This window comes from Felis catus, chromosome D2, assembly GCF_018350175.1.
Source record: "Felis catus isolate Fca126 chromosome D2, F.catus_Fca126_mat1.0, whole genome shotgun sequence".
In the NCBI taxonomy this organism is placed as follows: domain Eukaryota; kingdom Metazoa; phylum Chordata; class Mammalia; order Carnivora; family Felidae; genus Felis; species Felis catus.
In genome coordinates this window covers 11,635,455-11,656,561 of record NC_058378.1, presented here as the reverse complement: position 1 = coordinate 11,656,561, position 21,107 = coordinate 11,635,455, and the positions used below count along the sequence as shown (strand labels likewise).

Below are 21,107 nucleotides of genomic sequence, written 5' to 3'. Positions count from 1 at the left end.
AGGGAGACACAGAATCTGAAACAGGCTCCAGGCTCTGAGCGGTCAGCACAGAGCCCGACGCGGGGCTTGAACTCACAGACCGTGAGATCATGACCAGAGCCGAAGTTGGATGCTCAACCGACTGAGCCACCCAGGCGCCCCTGCTATGTATTTTTTGAGTCATGTTCTTAGTAGTTACTCTAGAAATTGAAATATGCATTATTTTAATTTATTGTAACTCATCAATGTAACTTCACAATATATTTGGGTTAATACTAATTTAATTCCAGTAAAATAAAGAACACCTCTTTATGTACCTTTTGGCCATTTGAATGTGTTCTTTGGAAAAGTATTCAAGTCCTCTTGCCCATTTTTGTTAAAAAAATTTTTTTTTCAATGTCTATATTTATTTTTGAGACAGAGACAGAGCATGAACGGGGGAGGGGCAGAGAGAGAGGGGGGGACACAGAATCCGAAGCAGGCTCCAGGCCCTGAGTTGTCAGCACAGAGCCCGACGCGGGGCTCGAACTTGTCAACCGCAAGATTGTGACCTGAGCCGAAGTAGGTGCTTAACTGACTGAGCCACCCAGGTGCCCCTCGTCCATTTTTAAATTGGATTGTTTGTTTGCTGTTGAGTTGTAGGCGTTCTTCCTACATTTTGGGTATAAATCCCTTATCAGATAAATGTTTTGTCTTTTCATTTTGTTGATGGTTTCCTTTGATGTGTAGAAGCATTTTAGTTTGATGTAGCCCCATTTGTTTTTACTTTTGTTGCCTTCGCTTCTGGTGTCAAATCCAAAATCTCCTCACCAAGACTGATGTCAGGTTTTCTTCTAGCAGTATTCTGGTCTCAGGTCTTGCCTTCATGGATTTAATACATTTTGAGTTAGTTTTTGTGTGTGGTGCAAGAGGGTGGTCCAGTTACATTCTTTTACATGTGGCCATCTGATTTTCCCTATATAGCTTACTGTTTACCCATTGTGTATTCTTGGCTCCGTTGCTGTAAATTAATTGACTATATATGCATAGGCTTATTTCTGGGTCTCTGTTCCATTCTATCGATCTACATGCCTTTTTTTTTTTTTTTTTTTTTTTTTGCCAATCCTATCCTGCTTTGATTAGTACCTTTGTCATCTAGTTTGAAACCAGGAAGCACGATGCCTCTAGCTTTGTTATTCTTTCTCCAGATTGCTTTGGCTTTTTGGGGTCTTTTGTGGTTCCATACAAATTTTACGATTGTTTGCTCTCTTTCTGTGAAAAATGCCATTGGAATTGTGCGCCCAACGTGGGATTGGATCCCACAACCCGTGAGATCATGATCTGAGTGGAAACCAAGAATCAGATGCTTAAACGACTGAGCCACCCAGGTGCCCCAGAAGAACACATTCTGATTTCCCCATTTCAAGGTTGTGTTACTTTTCTGCGTTTGGCTTTTCTTTTTTTAGGAACTTGCCTGGACTAAATCTGGGTAATATGTCTCCTCCGTGGTGTTTTAACACTGATGTCAGTGCTCAAATTTTTCTTTTCATTCTTATTTTTATTTCAGCCTGGATTCCTGTAGGTTGCCCTGTTCGTGTGTAGCATTGAGTTAGGGCAATGGTTGCACGTGCATACTTTGAACAGTAAGGTTTCTGTCCTCAGCACGTGGACTTGTGTGTGGGTGGAGAAGTGCGTGCAAAGTTCAGGCCATTTGAACCCTGCTTCAGATTTACTTTGTGCTGGGTCCTTTGTGTCTCTTTGTGCGCGCACTACTCAGGGTTAGCCAGGAGTCTCTGAAGAGGTTGGGACTATTTTGCATGCTGGCAACCTCACTCAGGAACGTATGGAGTCAGACTAGAAGGGCTGTTGGGTCTTCCTGGAAAGGGTCACTTTCACAGACAACGTAGGGTACGTGACATCTGCTCCAAATCAGATGAGCTCCCTTCTGTGATGTGGCACAGCTTCTCGTCCTTACAGAGGACAGATGCTTGGGCCACACATTGTTTTTGTTTTAGTTATCAGTGTATACTTGCTATCGTGACAATGCCACATGCTTTCTACATATGTGATGAACATATATGTATTTTGCTAATCCTTAAGAATATCTCTTTGGTGCAAAGTGAAACTTTGCTCCAAAATAATTTATGGTGACTTTCTTCTTGGGCTTGTGTATTCATCCATTTACTTATGTATTTACTCCAGCTGTAAACTCTGAATTTAGTGGGGACCCTAGAGTTTTTTAATGGATTTCTCAAATTGGAGCCCAACTTCCTGGAGCATCATCGTGTATTTATAGGACTAGAAACTATATGCTTTAAATTCGAATAACATAGTGGGCCATTACCTAGAGTCTGGAGAGTTAGGCTTTGTTAAAGATTGTGACTGATAGGTGTTTGACTTAGCAGTGTTTAGAAGTAGGGGGCTATATCCAGTGAACCCTTAACAGCATGTATGGTTTTTAAGATACCTTCATATGGAGTCTTAATTCATAGCGGAAATCTCTCTTTTGGTTTCTTTTTGAGTGTTTTGCTTTCAAAATGTCATGTACTTGTGTTCTGCCCAACTGTGGCTCCCTCTCAAGATGTGAGAGCAGATTCGATCTGAGATCATATTCCTGGGTGTCATTAGAATGGGAGAGGTAATGTGTGATGGAATGTCAAACTAGTGTACCTCTCTCTTTGCACTGACGCCTTTGAGTCATCTGAATGTTAAAGTAATTGTACAAAGAAGATAGATTGGCGTATCTACTTAATATTGTGTTTAAAGGACATTGTATAAAAAGATATGTGCCAGTGGGTGAAATGAACACGCGAGCAAATCATATGAAACCCTATGAAGTCACTCGGGATTTTCGTGATAAACTGCTGAATTGGTAGAGCTATGGCTCTTTGTAGTGGTGATTTACACTAATTACCAGTCATTTAAACCTCCTGAAAGATCCTTCTCCACCTGGACCCATGTTGTCAAGAACGCCAAGTGGAATGGCTTGAGTTTTTCTGAAGAGATTCAAAGCCTTTAGACCCCGGGAAACCCAGACATAATCAGTTTTATCTGTTATGATCGCATTTAGCCTTGTCTATTACAAAGCTGAAAATGAGTTTACATAGGATAAATGTTTCTTTCTCTAAGGCAATTTCATGTTAATCTTTGGTGCAAAGTGGGATGAAGGGAAAAAGAATATGACAAGAAAAACTACCCAGACCTGTGAACTCTCATAGAAAGGTGTGAAAGTCTTGTAATAACCACATTGGCAGGCTGGGGATATAGTGAAGTGTTATGATTGGAGTTTTGAAGACATATAAAGAGGAAAAAGTGAACCAGGATTTTTCTTATATCCTGCTTGATAATACCTTTTACAGTACTTCATGTAAGTCAATGGGATACAACACCATAATTTTATTGGAATGGTGGAATATGTAAACATTTTAAAGAATATTATTCCCCATCTGGTAGGTGAAATTTTGTCTGTTTCCTGTTTCTACTTGGCAGCTTAAAAAAAAAAAAACAACTTTATTTTTTGGAGAAGATACATTTTGGTACCTCCATAGTTCATGGAGAAGTTGACCCTCCGTGGTTACAGTCCCTTGCCAAAGGCCACTCAGCAGATGGGTAGCTGAGCAAAAACAAATCTGTCTCAACTTCAGACCATCTGCTCCACTCTAAAATATACTGTCTTCACATTTCTTGATAGAACGTTGGTTCTTCTCTTAATTTACATCTCTGCGATTCTGAGCTTTCTATCTGATTTAGGTTTTTCTTAAATTAGGCAGATAAAAATGATATTTTATTGGCACTTTTCGGTTTATAATGCACTGATCTTCTTATTTGAACCTCAGAACAATTCTCTGAAATATGAAAAGCATTTTGCCACTTACACAGATGGGAGAGCTCAGACTGATTTACCTACAGTCCCTTGGCTAGCTACGCCCTGGGTCTGAGCGCCACGTCCTCTGATACACTGTCTTGCTCTTTTTCTTATGCTGTCGAACTGCCATGAGCTAACATCTCATTGATTTTCAAAATACATTTTGTGATATCTGAGTTACCCCACAGGTTATGTGGAGCACACTTGGAAGTCACTGCATAAAGGTGAAGCAACCTGTCTTTGTGTCAGGAGTACTAAAACAGAAGCAAAAGTAGAGATCTGCCATTTGGGCTATGACTACCTACATCCCTGTAGGCAGAAACACTTGGAATCAGAGGTTGAGGTCAACTCATTGAACAGTGAACACTGTGTGTTGTAAGCTACCACATCAGGCTGGTCAAGCGGTGGCTGGGAGGGTGAGGGTCCAAGTTGAGTAACCGTGTTACATGGCAGAGAACTTGAACCAGTCTTCAGAAGGAATATGATACATGTAGATTCTCTAGCAGTCTTGGAGGAGCCTATATGGATAGGCTCATAGACAGTGATCTCTAAGACATATTAGTAATTTAAAATGCGTAATTTGGACAAAGGGAGCCCGTTAATGGGAAAGCCATTCTGTACGCTTCTATGTGAGCATATGTGTAAGTGCACAACAAAAGACCTGGAAAGGGGCACAGCCAAAAGGTCATCAAGCTCCATGTGATGACACCTGGGAGGAAGGATAAGGGATAATGAGTATAATTAAATTTGGGAAGAGAGAGCTTTCAGTTTTCTAGTATTGTTTGAATTTTCAGTAAGGAAAATGTTTTCATATGTAATTCTATTTATGTGTGATTCAAAAACATGAAATAGCTTTCATAGGTGGAGACCTGGAAATGGATATTTTAGGCTAAAGGAGGAAAAGCATGAGCAGGGGTGTGAGGATGCTAAAATGGAGTGATTAAGCGGCTCCTGGGTGGCTCAGTCATTTAAAGCGTTCGACCTTGGCTCAGGTCACCATCTCACGGCTGGCGAGTTCCACGCCTGCATCAGGCTCTGTGCTGACAGTTCAGGGCCTGGAGCCTGCTTCAGATTCTGTGTCTCCCTCTCTCTGCCGCTCCCCTGCTCACACTCTGTCACTTTCAAAAATAAATAATAAAACCTTAAATTTTTTTTTTTTTTTTTAAAATGGAGTGGTTAGTTGCTATGCAGTTTTTATACAGCGATAAGAGATGAGCTGTGACTTATGTAGTCCCAAATAACCAGTTGCAGTTCAGTTAAGGTAATGGCATGTTTCAATAGGTTTTTTAAGTGGGTTAGGCAGATATATCTGTGGAAGCCAAATGGCTTGATGGGTACCTCAGTTGGAAACCTAATTGATTTCACACAGACTCTCCAGTGCCAACAAAGCCAGATGCCGTATGTGGTTATTCTGGAGAATTTTCTTCCCTTAAGGCCAGGTAGCTGTTAGGCAGAGGAGAACAGCGACCAATTCGTATTTTAAAAAGAAGAAAAGATACCCAACCATGCTGCTAGCTTAAGGTTTGTTATTCTTGTGAACGTACACATATCCTCATCGAATTGGGGTTGTCTCTACGTGAAGAGTATTGCTAACCTTTTGCCTGCCCGCTTGGGGTACTGTTCTGGGCAGCCCAGGTAGACATTCAGACAGAAGCACTTTCTCTGAGTTGATTTCGCATGAAAAAGAAATGTGTGTGTGATGTGTAAGAGGTAGACAGACGTACATGCTGTGCTGTCCTCCTTAGTGTTACATTCTGACGTGGTCTCTTTCGAAGTCCTTATAACGGAAAGCATACAACATAAGGGTGGCTTCCACGATTTAGGAGCACACTCATTGCAAGGACAGCAGAGTCCCTTGTTTCAAAATATTTACTTACTTTGGGGAGAACGCAAGTCGGGGAGGGGCAGAGGTGGGGGCAGAGGATCCAAAGTGGGCTCCGTGCTGACAGCAGCGAGCCCGACGCGGGGCTCCAGCTTAGGAACCACGAGATCATGACCCGAGCTGAAGTTGGATGGTCAACCGACTGAGCCACCCAGGTCCCCTGTGAAGTTTTCTCATATTGCAGTTTGAAAACTCAGATTTCTTGGTAACAGGACTTTAAAAAATAAGAGATGGCGGGCAAGATGATAGCTTGCAGCTGTTTGTGGGATGAGACTCTCACGCCTGAGGTTTCTAGAACGTAATACTTTATTTCTTGTGCCTGCTGTTAGGAGTCACTTTGATTTCCGGCCATTTAGTTGGTTTGTAACTAAAGAACTGACTTAACTTTCTTAACTGACTTAACTTTCACTGACTTAACTTTATTTTTGGGAAGTGGGAACAAAGGCTTAACATAAATACTGTGTTATGGTTTAGCTACTATAAAACATTCAAGGTTATTTGAAGAAACATTCATCTACATTAAGGAATACTTTTGGTGGTTCACTTAAATTTCCTTTTTACATTTATTTATTTTTGAGGGACACAGAGAGATAGAGCACAAGCGGGGGAGGGGCAGAGAGAGAAGGGAAGACACAGAAACAGAGGCAGGCTCCAGGCTCTGAGCTGTCAGCACAGAGCCCGATGCGGGGCTCAAACTCACAAACCGCGAGATCATGACCTGAGCTGAAGTCGGATGCTTAACTGACTGAGCCACCCAGGCGCCCCTTGGTGGTTCACAAGTTTGGGTACCTGGGTGGCTCAGTCAGTTAAGCAGCCAGCTTCGCTCAGGTCATGATCTCACGGCTTGTGGGTTCGAGCCCCGCATCAGCCTCTGTGATGACAATGCAGAGCCTGCGTGGGATTCTCTCTCTCCCTCCCTCCCTCCCTCTCTGCCTCTCTTCCACTCACACTCTCTTTCTCTGTCTCAAAATAAAATAAACTTTAAAAAATAAAAATAAAAGATAACAAGTTATAGTAATGATTCTGTTGCGTAAAATAACCAGATGATTTTTCCTCAGAACGAAACAAACATGATACTACAGAGCTTTGGTTTGTATCATTTCACATTTTTGCGAAAGGGGTAAACAATATTTTCTTCTCAGCTTTTCTATTACATCTATGTGTATTTTGAGGAGGAGAGGGGCAAAGAGAGTGAGAGAGGGAGAAGAGAAAGATGGGTTGGAAGAAAGTGGGTTGAGTCTGAGAGAGAACTACTTTGGTGGATTGTCTGTTCCTTTACTCCTGCTAACTCCTACTGTCTAGAAAAACGTGTAACAGGCATGTCATGCTGTGGCAAGATAAAATTCATGTGGCAAGATTAACACATTCCAAATTCATGTTTTTTTCAAGGGTCTTTAAAATAAATGCAAGCTGTTGTAGTGATCCATACTTTTAACATTTTGATCAAATGAAGCATGAAACAATTTAATAAATACATCCAGTGTATAAACTTTTGAATGTTACCAGAAACTACCTTTTCTTGAAAATACTAGAACATTTTGGATATTATGAACAGGTGCATAATTAATGATTTTTTAAGTGTCTTTATTTTGAGAGAGAGAGCATGAGTGGGGCGGGGGGGGGGGAGAGAGAGAGAGAGAGAGAGAGAGAGAGAGAGAGAGAGAGAGAGAGATAGGGAGGGAGAGAGAGAGAATCCCAAGTAGGGATTCTCTGACTGTGCAGAACCTGATGCAGGGCTTGAACTCACACTATGAGATCATGACATGAGATGAAGTCAGACACTTAGCCGATGGAGCCACCCAGGCACCCCTGATTTGTGATTTCAAACACTGTTTCTCCAAAGCAGACTCCATCCAAGAGTCAGCTTTAAGACATGAGTGGTACTCCTGAGTGCCACAGAGAGGAAGGACAGTAATCAAAACTAATGACCATGGCTCCCTTATTTTGAGCTCTTGTTCTGTTCTTGACATTGTGATAAGCCTTTTTACTTACTTCTGTTTCACAGGAACTCCATGGGGATGGTGTAGTTGTTATAATTCCTAAACCATTTTCCAGGGAAGGAAACCAAAGATTAGAAAAGTTAGCAGCTAGTAAGTAGTGAGGCCAGGATTATTGCTTAGGTGACTGTGTATAGAATCCAAGCTCTTAACTGTTTTAATATAGTCATTCTAAAGCAACTAATGGATGTGGGTCTGAAATCAGTCCAATGGTACATTGGGAACAGTTCTTGTAGATTCCTGAGAGCTATGTGTTACATATTTAGGAATTTTATGAGCTGATTTATAAACTTTGACCTCGAGATCAGCAATTATTAAAGTATTTGTGTCACAGAAATGGGCAAATGCTACCCATCAAGGCATTTTTTCCCCCTGAGAAATTGGTTTACTAGCACACCATTTAATAACATGGTAGTCTACCCGCCCTGTTGGTATAGCTTCCAAACTCTCACAATTAAATGGATAAGAATGGAATAAATGCTTTGAGTAACAGATTTTTCCCCCCATTGGCCTTTGTCTTGGTCCGATAAATTGCAGTTAATATAGTTAGACCCGAGAAAGTTAAATTTAAAAGAATTTTTCCTAATGTCATAGTAAAAGAGAAGTTCTTGCCTAGGCTCTAGTCTTTCATCTGGGGGTTTTGGAAAGGGAGCCCTTGTCCAGCTGACTGCAGACTGTGAAAGCAGTAGCTATGCCCAGATCTGGGTGTTTGCTTTGATGACTACTTGAGGTAGTCTGAGAAGGAATGGAAGGAAATTTGGGGGCATCAGAAGCCCTGAATAGGAGAATAGAGGAATCCAACGAAGGGAATTTCATTGAAAAAATAAAGAACAGTTGGGATGAGCACTGGGTGTTGTATGGAAACCAATTTGGCAATAAATTTCATATTAAACAAAGAAAAAATAAAGAACAGGGGTATGTGGGTGACTCAGTCAGTTAAGCATCTGACTCTTGATTTCGGCTCAGGCCATGATCTCACAGTTCACGGGATTGAGCCCCATGTCAGGCTCTAGGCAAACGGTGTGGAGCCTGCTTGGGATTCTCTTTCTCTCCCTCTCTATCCCTCCCCTACTGTGTCTTTCTTTCTCTCTCTCAAAAATGAATAAATAATCTTAAAAGAAGATAAGTAACAGGGAGGCCTGGGTGGCTCAGTTGGATTAGTGTCCAACTTTGGCTCAGGTCATGATCTCACGGTTCATGAGTTTGAGCCCCTCATTGGGCTCCCTGCTGTGAGTGCAGACCCCACTTTGGATCCCCTGTTTCTCTTTCTCTCTCTCTGCGCCTCTCTCTCTCTCTCTCTCAAAAATAGATTAAAAAAAAGATTTAGGGAGGAAGGAAGGAAAGATAGATAGATACATACATACATATATACATACATGGGTGCCAGGAAGGTTTGTGGGGTATGAGTAACCTTAGTGACCAAGATTGTATGTTCACTTCATCCACAAAAGAATTTTAATTCTGGAACCCTGGTTCTCCATTTTCCTTGGAACCATCAAGTATCATTCTCTGATGATAAGAATCATTTTAGTGGTAGTGATTCAATTTAATAAATATTTAGACATGAAAAATTGTAATTTTGATTCATTACATCAAGTTAGAATTGTCTTCCTAATGTTCGTTTTGTGAAGAAGACATTGTGTCACTTGCATGTACTGTGTAATGTATTCATAATGGTCTTCTGTTAGGAAAATCCTCCTTTGAGCCTCTTCCCAGACCCGGTTGGATTGCCCACTGGATCCTGCTTATCTAAAGCAAAAAGCGTTCATGAACGATAATATACTTGCTCCTGATTGGGATAGTTGTGTCTAACTCACCAGTCAGTTCTACCCTGTTTTCTTCACCACCTTGATAGTTAACCTTTTGGGATTTTCACAATTTATGGAGTTATTGATTGGAGTGGAAGTTTTAAAGGAAGGAAAGAGAAAGGGAAAATACACACTCCCCACCCCACTCCAAGACAGAGCAGAAGTCAAATTGCCACGTCTCTAGTTAGAGGCCAAATATATATCCAACTTGAGTAAAACAAAGTAACTGTCTTTTTTCTGGATGAAGAGAAGCCTGTGTAAATGACTATTTTGTACCAATTCAGTTTTATATTTATTAACTTGGATAGTTTGAAGCAAGTATTATTCTGTGGTTTGTGTTTTTTATCAGCTGACTGCTCGGTAGGTTAGGAGAATGCTTGGAAGTCCAAGAAATCAGGATTTTTAATACTGCCTTGAAAAACTTAGTAATTGTGACTTTGGAAAAGTAACCTAACTTCTCTGTTTTTTAATCCACATAACAATAGTAATCATCCTTACCATGGATGACCACACAGGTTTTTGATAAAGCTCTGAGTGCAGTGCCTAAGTGAGTAGGCACTCGGTACACCGTGGCTGTTGTTATCCGTAAATTAAAATGTGGATTAAGTGTGAGCAGATTAGATAATGTATTTCAGTGATTGAGGAGCTGATCATAGAGAATTTATAAGTAATCTTTTTTTTATGAAAGAAACTGAAGTTTAATAAAGTAAATTGGGTCCGACTGCTTGATGATGATGACGACAATGACAGTGAAGATGATGACAATGGCTTCTCTCCCTCTTTCCACACAGAATGTTCCCCCAGACCTCTCCATCTGCACTTTTGTGCTGGAACAGTCTCTCTCTGTCCGGGCCCTACAGGAGATGCTGGCTAACACAGTGGAGAAATCAGAAGGGGCAAGTACTTAATTTATGTATACTTACGGTATTTTAATGAATGATTTCTTTCATAGGTATTGGATATCTTCTTTTTGCTAAAATAAGCCAATGTGTTTTACTTGTGATTTCCTTAAGTTTGACTTCCTGCTTTATCCAGCAGTCCTGTGATGTCTTAACTTAAAAAAAAATCCAACCTCAAGATGATGTGTGTCGTTGAACCTCATGCTTATGTCTGTGGTTTAAAACAGAACCTTTCTTTTAGCATTTGTGTGTTTTCGTACATTTTCAGAGCTGTTATTGTTACCATTTTAATTAGTTGCTTTATGCATGGCTATTTGTCATTAATCTTCATGTCATTTTCAAATGCCCCTAACCATGTTGACTATGTTCCAAGCTTCTTTATGGCAAGTAAAATTTCATGGCACTCTTCTATACTTTAAGAAATAAAATTAGGGTGATAGGGCTTCAGTCAGTCGGAGTTTTGCAAGCAGCTAATAATTTTCTTCTGAATATTGGAATTCTTATTCTGTCCCCTAATGAAGACATTTTTCTTTGTAGCATATTTGGCAATTTAAATTTTTTTTCCATGCTGTAACTTGCTACGACTGATTTCTGCACTGCTTTCAATTCTTAACCAATTCATTAAAGTTTAAAATTAAGCCAGAGGATGGATGGCCAAATTTTGGTTTCTTGTGGGTTTTTTTTTTGTTGTTTGTTCATTTATTTATTTATGGTGCTATAATTACTGCAGTGTATAGTTTAAGAAAGTACACCATTTCCAGGACTGAAACTGAAAATTTTCTCTTGCCATTACTGTTCTATGTGTTACTGCTATTGTTTTTAATCATTGTTCCAGTTTAGATGAGTAAGAGCGTTGAAAAATAACACCTAGTTCTACAGAAAATGAGTTAGGATGTGATGCATTTTCATTAGCCTTGTAATTTTTAAAAATTTAGTATTACACAAAATTTAATTGGTTTGTGCATCAATTCCAAATTTGTTTTAAATGTTAATCGTATACCAGTAACTATGGAGGAGAAACTTGAGTGATTTGTATTTGATGGTAGAAAAAAAACTTACTTTACAAAAGGTCCAAGTATATTATGTGTGTTTTAACTTTTTTGAGTTCATTTTTGGTTACAAAAGTTTGAAATTACTGTATTAAACTATATAAAGTTTTTTTTTTTAATTCTCTTTATTGCAAAGCTTTTAAAATAGGCTTACAGAGGAGTAAACCATTTCTCAGTTCAGCTAGGTTTGTTTCTACCTGGAATAACCTCTTCTGATTTTTAAACAGCACTGAAGCATGTCAGCTTTGAAATTCAAGTCTATTTTTAAAAGGAAAAATCATTTTTCTTTTGCCTCAGCATCTAGGAAAGGATATTTTTATATTTTTACTTATATATGTAGTATCTTATCTTTTTATATTTGTAGACACCAGCTTATATATATTGTATATAATTAATTATATGTATAATTAATATAATATAGTATAGTATATTTTTACTTATCTTTGTAGATACCAGCTTATGATGAAAGGGTCATAAATTTAAATTTTATGTTGCTAAACTCACTTTTCTAAATTTAACATATTTGAAACGATGTCTTATCCCTCCCAAATCATGGGGTTAGCCTAGGTTAGCTCTAAATTTTCTGCGTGTATAGGAAGTACTGGAACTACCATTTTAGAAGTTATGTTTTTAAGGTATTTATTAGAATTTCTGTACCCCCACCTAATAATTTTATTTAACTGTATTTTATTTTGAATTGTTCCCCCTCTGCAGGTTTCTCTCTGTTTCTAAGGTAGCAATTTATGTGATTTGTGAAACACCATGTTTTAAAGATCAGCATAGGGGCGCCTGGGTGGCTCAGTCGGTTAAGCGTCCGACTTCGGCTCAGGTCATGATCTCGTGGTCTGTGAGTTGGAGCCCCGCGTCGGGCTCTGTGCTGATGGCTCAGAGCCTGGAGCCTGTTTCAGATTCTGTGTCTCCCTCTCTCTCTGACCCTCCCCGTTCATGCTCTTTCTCTCTCTGTCTCAAAAATAAATAAACGTTAAAAAAATTAAAAAAAAAAAAAGATCAGCATAGCTGCCATAAGGCGTTAATTCAAAAGTATAAATTGAGAAAAATTTGCTATAGGAAAGGGACCCATTTCATTGACCTGAGTGTCAATTTTAGATGAGCAACTTTTAGGAGGAAACCACTGTCCTCCCCTCAAGGGGATCCTATATTTTGTAGGCAGAAAGACTCTTCCAGACCACAGAGAAGTTTTGATGATACCCTGAAGTGATACTCAGAATATTTAACAACTAATTTGGCACAGGTATCATTTTATCAGAGTGGACCCCAGCTATAATGCTAGAGGCTAAGTCCTGGAGAGACTTGGGGGTGGTCCCCGTGATTTGGGGGTATTCTGAGGTAGCCCTGGAATTTTCAGAGTTAGGGAACGCTCAGGATTTGGTACCATGACTATTTACCGAGAAGGATAGAAATTCTCCATGTTATCAACCATCTTAATGGTGATAATCCAAGCTAAATGGCATGTCTGATTGATCACATTTGATAGGTGGATGTTTCTGGCACTTGTAGGAATCAAGTCTTTTGGATTCCAAGGGTACCCATACCCTCATAACTAACTAGTTCTACTTTGAATTCATTATAGGAATCTATGGCAAATCCTTTTGTCAAGCAAATTATCATCTCCAACTTCATAAACTGTGCAGATTTGCTTAAGGAAAGATCCACTGTTACCAGGAGGAAGTATGTCAACAGAGTCATGCTGATTTTTCTCATCATCAACAGAGCCTTGTTCTTCTTCTAAAAAATAATTCCTTCTAAATTCCTTATGTGATTCAGTAAATTGCATAATACCATTTAATGTCCAAAATGCTGTCATGTGCGCATAGCAATCTGAACACACTTGAAGATAAGGAAAAAAATTTCCATCTAAAGCCATCCTTTTTCATTATTGCTCATGTTCTTGAATCTCTCTGAATAAATGCATGGTTTTCATAAAGCTTCAGGAACCAAGCAAGAAATTCCCAACATCATTGGTGCCAAAACACATTATGAAAATTACTGATAGCAAAAGGGTATGTGTAAGATGAAACAGGGCAAAAATATTACCTCATTTGTGAAGGTTTGATTCCACAGAGTTGCTTATTGTGACTGTTCGTAAAAGAAGTAACATTTTTGTGGCACAAGAGCATTCTGAGGGATTTTATCTGAAGGGATTTTCTGAAGTATCTGGTTTTTTTTTTTTTTTTAATTTTTTTTTTCCAACGTTTATTTATTTTTGGGACAGAGAGAGACAGAGCATGAATGGGAGAGGGGCAGAGAGAGAGGGAGACACAGAATCAGAAACAGGCTCCAGGCTCCGAGCCATCAGCCCAGAGCCTGACGCGGGGCTCGAACTCCCGGACCGCGAGATCGTGACCTGGCTGAAGTCGGACGCTTAACCGACTGCGCCACCCAGGCGCCCCTGAAGTATCTGTTTAATAAAAAAATGTGTAATAAGACAGATCTAGATCATGTATTTATCCATTGACTATCATTCAGCTTTTTATTCTTATTCAAAGCATATCGATATTAAATAAACTAAGACCTGTTGATCTGAGTAGCTGCTCCTAGAGCCTTTAACATTTTGAGGGTGGAGATAAAATATGTAAAACAAGAAAAGGAAAATGATCGCTGGAGCAGTGCCCATCCCTGGGCTTCTGTACATGTACATCCTCGCTTCTGTTGCTCCTTCTGTCCTTCTCCTGGGTCTATAACTTGTCTGTTTGTGAATCCACATCTGTCAATGTCTTCTCACAGTTCAGATTTATTTTGCAGGCTGGTGGTATATAGCACAGGGCCAGTAGCAGGGCTTTATAGAATTAGAGAAATATTTTAGAATACGAGCTCAGCTACGTATTCTTCTGTGGCTTTGGGGAAGGTAAGTCTTTGCCATCAGGTTTGGTGGTTATTACATTATGGTGCGTGTAGACTGTTTAGCGTACATTTAACAGTGGCTATTGATATTCTTTTACTTATTCTTTTTCTCATCCCTGTATACTCCCTTGGGAGAACTGGTACTAATTTCTTACTGCCTTTTCCCTGGACTTGGCCTATTCTTTGCAGTCGTGGTTAGTCTGGCTCTGGGTCCCTCTTCCTCCGACATTCCAACCCTCCATAGTTCTGCCAGTATGCTGATGGCACAATTATGTTAAACTGTAGAGTCTGTGATAGCATTTGCTATGTGTGTTGTGGTTAGTACAGTTTAATGAGTTAGGTGATCTTGCGCTTTTGGCTATTTTATTATACCGTTGTTAATTCACAAACATTTTTAATGAATACTTTCTCCATACAGTTGTACTTGTTTAATGTATACTTTAAGGATTCCATTTCACAGGAGAACAGACAGGCACTTTCCATATAGAATAGTGGAAAGAGAAAAAAAATAAACACAAAAAACAACTAAGAACAACCCCGAGATGATCTTACCAAAGGTTTAAAGTAGTTATTACAACTATGTTCAATGAAATAGAAGTTTCAAATACTTAACATTGAAGAATTATTCAAAGGAACCAACTGGAATGTCCAGACCTGAAAACCACAATATCTGAAAAGATCACCTGGCTAGCATGTGGAGGGGCTGGGGTACAAATCTCTATCCTTTGGGCTCTGAAGTCTATGCTTTTAAGCTCTTTATTATGGAATATCCATGTAATAAGAGCAGTGGCAGAGCCCGAGGTGGCATCACTGTTAAATCAGTGGGAAGAAAAGGGATGGACCCCATGGAAGGCTCTGGGAAGATAGAGTCTGAGAGATGAGGAGAACCGGGAGAAAACAGTCGCAGAAGCCACATATATTGGTTTCTGTGGCTGCGGTGACAAATTACCACGCACCGGAGGGCTTGAGACACCATAAATTTATTCCAGTTCTTGAGGTCACACATCTACATTTATTCTCAGCAGGCAGCAGTCAAGGTGTCGGCAGGACTGGAGTCCCTGTAGGACTCTGGGGAAGAATCTGTTTCCTTGCCTTTTCTAGTTCACGTTTTTCATCTGTGGCCAGTCCTCTATCTTCGAAACGAGCCACGTGTATCATGTAACATACTTACAGATTCTGGGGATTAGGACGTGGATGTCTTCGGGGTACCATTATTCAGCCTGCTACTTCTGTGATGTCGTTGGAAGATGTTGTTGACAAGATCAGATGAAAATCAGAGAAATCTAGTTGGATAAGGACTGAAAAATATCCTTTTTTGCAAACCGATCAGTGTCAATTTCAGTCTATCTTATATATACACACCAATTCATATTTAAGACATTTAAAATATTTAAGACATATTTAAAAGACTGTATTCTCTGAAGAGTTTTTTGAGTTTTTAATATTAATTGGGCATTCCAAAAGTAGATCTTAATGTTTCTTTTATATCCTTATTCTTATATTTTGGTATATGCTCAGTGCACTGCATATAAAAGACTTATTTTTTCAAACTATCAGGCAGGTCAGAAATTAAAAGAGCTCATGTTGTGTCCACCCTGGTTGAGTTTTATTTCCATATTGATTTTTTTCCTTTTGCTTTCCTCTTCATTAAAGTGGTTTAGGATAGTGTGGTGGAAAGATGAAGGGTTAACAAACCATGCTTATGGTTCATATGAGATAGGTTGTGTTCTGTACATTTTTAAAAATGAGTTTCTCTAATTGCTAAGCTAGTGACTCATTGGAAAAAAAGTGAAGTTGACTTAAACCCTTGATGTTCATTAATTTTTAAATATGTTACTGCTCTGCATGTCCTAAGTCTTTATTAAAACACAGAATGAAATGGATGATTAGTATTACACTTTTAAATAGTGTCATGGCAGTAGATGCTGAAGAGACCAGATCCAAAGACTGGACCAAGATACTTTTCAGTAAAGAAAAATAATACCACACTCACCATTTTTATTTTTCTTATTTTTAATTTTTTTAATGTTTATTTGTTTTTGAGAGAGAGAGAGAGAGAGAGAGAGAGAGAGAGAGAGAGAGAGACAGAGTGTGAGCAGGAGGATGGGGGAAAGCTGACAGAGGGAGACACAGAATCCAAAGCAGGTTCCAGGCTCTGAGCTGTCAGCACAGAGCCTGACACGGGGCTCAAACTCACAGACTGCAAAATCATGACCTGAGCCGAAGTCGGACTCTTAAACAGCTGAGCCATCCAGGCGCCCCACAATTTTTATTTTTGCTTCAGCATGATGCCTGCCTGGAATATGGTAGGGAATAAATAAATTTTATAAATATAGATAAATATATATGTCTTCATTTGTTTATTTACTTGCTTGATTAATGGTATGTTAAAAGTAACTTCTTTGACATTAGCTGTAGCAACTTCTTTCTAGATATGTCTCCTGAGGCTAGGGAAGCAAAAGCGAAACTAAACTGTTGGGACTACATCAAAATAAAAAGCTTCTGCACAGCAAAGGAAACAATCAACAAAACTTAAAGGCAAGCTATGGAAATGGAAAAGATATTTGCAAATGCCATATCCAGTAAAGGGCTAGTTTCCAAAATATATAAAGAACTTATATGACTCCACACCTAAAAAACAAATAATTCAATTAAAAAATGGGCAGAAGACATGAACAGACATTTCTCCAAAGAAGACCTACAGATGGCTAAATGTATAAAAGATGAAAAGGTGCTCACCATCATTTATCATCAGAGAAATGCTAACCAAAACCACAATGAGATATATCACCTCACACCTGTCAGAATGGCTAAAATCAAAAACTCAAGAAACAAGTGTTGGCAAGAATGTGGAACAAAAGGAACCCTTGTGTACCTGCTGGTGGGAATACCAACTGGTATAGCCAGTAAGGAAAATAGTGTGGAGATTCTTTCAAAAGTTAAAAATAGATCTGTTATCCAGCAATCACACTACTGGGTATGTACCCAAAGAATGCAAAAACACTAATTCAAAGGGATACATGCACCCCTCTGTGTTTGTAGCAACATTATTTACAGTAGCCAAGATATGGAAACAGTCTAAGTGTCCATCAATACATGAATAGATAAAGACGATGTGATACGTACACACACACTCACACACACACACACACACAAACAGTGTGGTGGAAAGATGAAGGGTTAACAAACCATGCTTGGGGTTCATATGATATAGATTGTGTTCTGTACATTGTGTGTGTGTGTGTGTGTGTGTGTGTGTGTGTGTGTGTGTAGGAATATTATTTAGCCATAAAAAAGAATGAAATCTTGCCATTACAGTGACAGGGATGGAACCTAGAGCCAAATAAGAAGACATGAAGATGGCCAACAAGCACATGGAAAGAGGCTCAACATCACTGGTCATTCAGGAAATACAAATAATCAAAACCACAATGAGATACCATTGCATGGCCGTTAAGATGTCCACCATCAAAAAGACAAGAGATCACAAACGCTGGCGAAAATGTGGAGAAAAGGAAATTCTCGTACACTGTTGGTGGGATTGTAACTTGGTGCAACCACTGTGGAAAAAAGTGTGGAGAGTCCTCTAAAAATAGAACTCCATATGATTCAGCAGTTCACCTTCTGAGAATATATCCAAAGGTAACAAAAACAATAACTTGAAAAGATATCGGCACCCATTTTCACTGCAGCATTATCTACAACAGCCAAGACATGAAAACAACCTAAGCATCCATTGATGGATGAGTAGGTAAAGAAGTTGTGGTACGTGTGAGTGTGTGTGTATGTGTATAGTAGAATATTACTCATCCATAAAAAAGAATGAAATCTTGCCATTTGCAACAGCATGGATGGAAATTGAGGACATTATGTTAAGTGAGATAAGTCAGACAGAGACGAATACTGTATGACTCAATCATATGTAGAATCTACAAAAACAAAATAAAAACACAGTCATCGAAAAAGATCAGACTTGTGTTTTCCAGAGATGGGATGAGGGAGAACTGGAGGAAGGTGGTCAAAAGATAACAATTTCCTGGGAGTCCTGGGGAGCTTAATTGGTTGAATCCAACTCTTGCTTTCGGATTAGGTCATGATCTCACGATTGTGAGTTCAGACCCAAAGTTGGGCTTCTCGTTGGGCTCAGTGCTGGGCATGGAGCCTGCCTAAAGATTCTCTTTCTCCCTTTCACTCTGCCCTTCCCCTGCTCACGCACACACGCTCTCTTTCTCTCTTAAAAAATTACATTTTTGGGGCCATCACCACATATACACGTACACACAACACATATATACATACACACACCACACACACAGACACCCAAACACAATTTCTAGTGATAAGATAAATAGGTCCTGGGGCTGTAATGTGCCATATGGTGACTAGTTAACTGTGCAACTATGGTGTATAGGAAAGTTGTTAAGAGAGTAAATCCTAAGGGTTGTCATCACACAGAAAATTTTTTTTCTTTTTTTACTTTTTGTTATTGTATCTATGTTGAGGTGATGAATGCTAACTAAACTTATTGCAATAACCATTTCATAATTTGTGTAAATCAAACCATTATGCTGAACACCTAAAACTTCTACTACAGTGATGTATATCAATTAATATCTCAATAAAGCCGGAAGGGGGAAAATGTAATTAGTGCCTGCCCATGCATGCAATATAAAAATACACTTAAAATTTCTTTTGGATGTTTATTTATTTTTGAGACAGAACACAAGTGGGGGAAGGACAGAGAGAGAGGGAGACACAGAATTTGAAGCAGGCTCCAGGCTCTGAACTGTCAGCACAGAGCCTGACATAGGGCTTGAACTCATGACCTGTGAGATCACGATCTGAGCTGAAGCCAGACGCTTAACTGACTGAGCCACCCAGGTGCCCCCAAATACACTTAAATTTAAGTTAAAATTTAAATTGCAGCACCATTTCAATCTTTTATTCTCATAACAGTAATATAGAAGAGTATTGAGTGCGAATATTCTCTTCATAACCCTCCTTTGCCCTGAAGATCACTTTGCTCTAAGATTGGTTTATAGCCATCTGGAATGTCACGTATAAATATATTTTTCCACAAACTGGATCACATTACAGACTATTGTGTCACCTTTTACAACTGAATCATATATGGTTTTGAAAAAAATGACACACCAAAAAAATGACACACGGGCCTATGGTCCAGTTGTAATTGATCAGGGCTCTGGCTCAGGTTTTCTGTTGTTCTCTCCCTTTGTTGTCTCTGTTTGCTTGGTTCTTAGACTAGTTTCCCTTGGGATTACAACACGGCTGTAGCGATTTCAGACATGATATCTCTATTTAACATCTTCCTTAGGCAGGCAAATGAGCTGACTTTCTGTATTTTTGTGTATGACAATGAAGAAACCTCCCAGTAGACTTTCTCTCATGCACATTGCTGCATGCTTATGACTGTGGTATTTATTGGGGAACTGTGGTCAACACAACTGGTTCTGAGCATAGGGAGGGAGAGAAGAAAGGTACATCCTACAAAATTAGGTTCTGTTTTTGGAAGAAGGAAGACAATTACATGTGTAAATAAACATTGGATAATGTCTAACGTTGTTTGCTACAGCACATAGCAGACACGGAGTTAACATCCTTATGGCTTCATTGGAAATATTTACTTATAGTTGAGGTTCTCCAGAATCTAGAGCCAAGCAAGTTAAATCTTTATCTAGGAAAAGAGATCAAAGTCTATGCTTCATTTGTATCCAGAGGTCAGAAATGGAAAAGCCATATCCTTTTCTGCCCAACTGATTCACGCTGCATTCATTCCATGAAAGGGTAGTGAGTTCTGGGCTGCAGATTCAGAGATAAATAAGAATGACTCTTTGCTCTCGAGAAATTTAGTGATCTAATAGTGACGAGAACATTTTCTCAATGAGTACAGAGGAAGGAGCCTCTACTCCCTTTTCCAGCACCGTTCCCCTATACATAATCCTATATTACACCATAAATGGCTGATGTCCTCAATAGGTAAAAACTGTGGAAAGCTTAGTGGATTGGTCTGTTTATATTGAAGACAATTTGATGTTATTATTTGTATTGAAACTTCAATTCCCAAATAGCTACTATAACTTAACATTTTCTTTCAAGCGGCTGACTTCTTTTTATCTTGCTGTCTGGGAACATCCATTTGTTCGGGAACAAATACTGTTTTGGGAATGGAGTTATAATGCAAATAAATGAACAAATCACCAGCTTTTTGTGGTCATTAGCCAGCATCTTGTCTAAAGCCTCTGTACATAGCCATGTACCTGTCTTTCATCTGTGAACTTGGTGCAGTGATTTAAAAGATGAATATGATTATAATCTAAAGGGCTGAGCCACAATTATTTATCTGTCACTTTTGTGAATGTGGATGTTTGTGGTTAAAATGTGCATCTTCTTTCTGTAGACATTTTCTGTTCTACTGTCTTTCTGTATCAAGAAAGACTACTTTCTACTCCGAAGCTAAGGATACTGCATATTTCTATGTATTTGAATGATGTGGTTTCCAAAGACTCCAGCATCAAACTCAATAAGGAGACCAGTTTAGTCCACATATAATTGAATCACAGTGTCTCAGTTCTGCACTGTTTTAGATTATGAATCTTGAATGTATAGGTTATTTTATTTGATTACTCTCATTCAATTTGGGCATCTTCCTCAATTTTTTGTGCATTTAAAAGTTTAAAAATATTTTTCACATGGAAACGTGGTAGCAGATGAATCAGATAATAAATTATCTGATTTTTTGTGCGTTTAAAAGTTTAAAAATATTTTT

General features: G+C 39.0%; 1 protein-coding gene across 9 annotated transcripts in view; it reads left to right on the top strand.

Annotated features, from left to right (window-relative positions):
• The window catches only part of RYR2 (ryanodine receptor 2), a 757,942-nt gene that overhangs the window by 256,572 nt on the left and 480,263 nt on the right, over nt 1-21,107 (top strand). For all 9 annotated transcript variants that reach the window (XM_023240368.2, XM_023240367.2, XM_023240360.2 and 6 more), the window contains exon 3: nt 10,302-10,406. In XM_023240368.2, the coding sequence (XP_023096136.2) occupies nt 10,302-10,406 (105 nt within the window). The remainder of the gene's footprint in view (nt 1-10,301; nt 10,407-21,107) is intronic.